This window comes from Pteropus alecto, unplaced genomic scaffold, assembly GCF_000325575.1.
Source record: "Pteropus alecto unplaced genomic scaffold, ASM32557v1 scaffold177, whole genome shotgun sequence".
NCBI lineage: Eukaryota > Metazoa > Chordata > Mammalia > Chiroptera > Pteropodidae > Pteropus > Pteropus alecto.
This window is the reverse complement of record NW_006442207.1, coordinates 680,450-681,886: the sequence shown is the minus strand read 5'-3', so window position 1 is coordinate 681,886 and position 1,437 is coordinate 680,450. Positions and strand designations below refer to the sequence as shown.

Genomic DNA, 1,437 nt, shown 5'->3' with positions numbered 1-1,437 from the left:
GGAAAATCCAAGATGGTACCACAGACACACACACACATACACACTCATGTATACAAGCTCAGAGACAACAGCATTACACAGAAACTAAGGGGGTCCTCATTAAATGAAGAACATCTTAGGGGAAACATCCTAGCCACATTTGCTTAGTTATATTTAGGTTATTTTCTTTGGTACTAAACACTGAGACATTTAATGGCACTGGTAAAATTTAAGTCAAATTCAACTGAATATGCAAATTAACCATTAAAAAAACACTGACTATAAACACAAATCAACACAAACAAATTCTGTAAGTATTTTATTTATCATCAAAGAAAAAACACAGCAGCAAGTTCTGTGTTGGCTTCAATAAGACGAAATAGTTAATCTTTAACATGGCTACTACACTCCAAAATTGAAGTCAACACAGTCATTACTACGAATTACTTGTTGAAAGAATCTATCCTGAAGAGAAAGGAAATTAAGAAAAAGAATTTAAACAATTCCTCCAAACCACACGTTTATAAATATTGTCTTATTTAAAATGCTTGAAAAGCATGAATTCTCCATTAATGGAAAAGCAGTTTGCTACTGGCAACAGAAAAAAGCTCAGCAAGTTTACCAAATGCTTTAAAATTTAAAAGCTGTAATTGTTGTGGATTCACACGTGAGCAGTATTCTTGTCATTACCACGACTGCAAATCGCTTCATACTCACCTCGCAAGTAAAACCTACAGAAAATCCCACTGTATCCAATGTTGGTAATGTCTGCGGCACTTAGAGTGAACCTAAAAACTTCCTAAATTTAGTTGATACCTCAAAATCCCTAGAGGTATGTCTCAACTGCTAATGATGTGAAAATTGTTTCAGCTCCCTGCTTTAAAGAGTCTTGAAATACATTTTCTATAACAGAACCTTCCCTCATTCCAAATTAATATATTTCAAAATAAAAATAAAAAAATCAGTTCTATATCAAGATACAGGTGTTACTCAATACCTGAAGGGTTCACATTTTAAATTTATTTTTTTAGTTTTTCTTTTTTATAAACAAGTGATTGATGAAATAATGGAACACCTTAAATTCCAGAAAATGGCATGGTTTTCCAACCTTCTGTGGATACGGTGCATGATCAATCTATTTTATAGGATTAATACAAGTTCATGCTTTTTGTGTTATATAAGACAACATTAAAGAATCCAATTTAGATTGGTTGAAGCACAAGTATAATAATCCTTGAATGTGATCAAACCTATAAGACATGAGAGTTTGAATCCATTATCTTGAGACTTAACGTCGTACTGTAGTCCATCCATCTTCATCAGTCTCATTTTTAGTACGACGAAGAGATTCTCTATCTTTCTCAGCTCTCCATGAGGCCTTCTCTTTTTCACCTTCTCTTTCTCGGTCTCTTTCCCGATCTCTTGAAAGAGCTGGGGGAGGAACACGACGAGGGGCAT

At 34.1% G+C, this 1,437-nt stretch overlaps 1 protein-coding gene across 1 annotated transcript in view; it reads right to left on the bottom strand.

The window, feature by feature from the left end:
* Positions 1-283: 283 nt before the first annotated feature.
* Positions 284-1,437, bottom strand: part of EIF3A (eukaryotic translation initiation factor 3 subunit A) — a 31,857-nt gene continuing 30,703 nt past the window's right edge. Inside the window, 1 exon segment of the mRNA XM_006920822.3 lies at positions 284-1,437. This exon segment is cut by the window's right edge and continues 45 nt beyond it. Within this exon segment, the coding sequence (XP_006920884.1) occupies positions 1,268-1,437 (170 nt within the window). The 3' untranslated portion in view covers positions 284-1,267.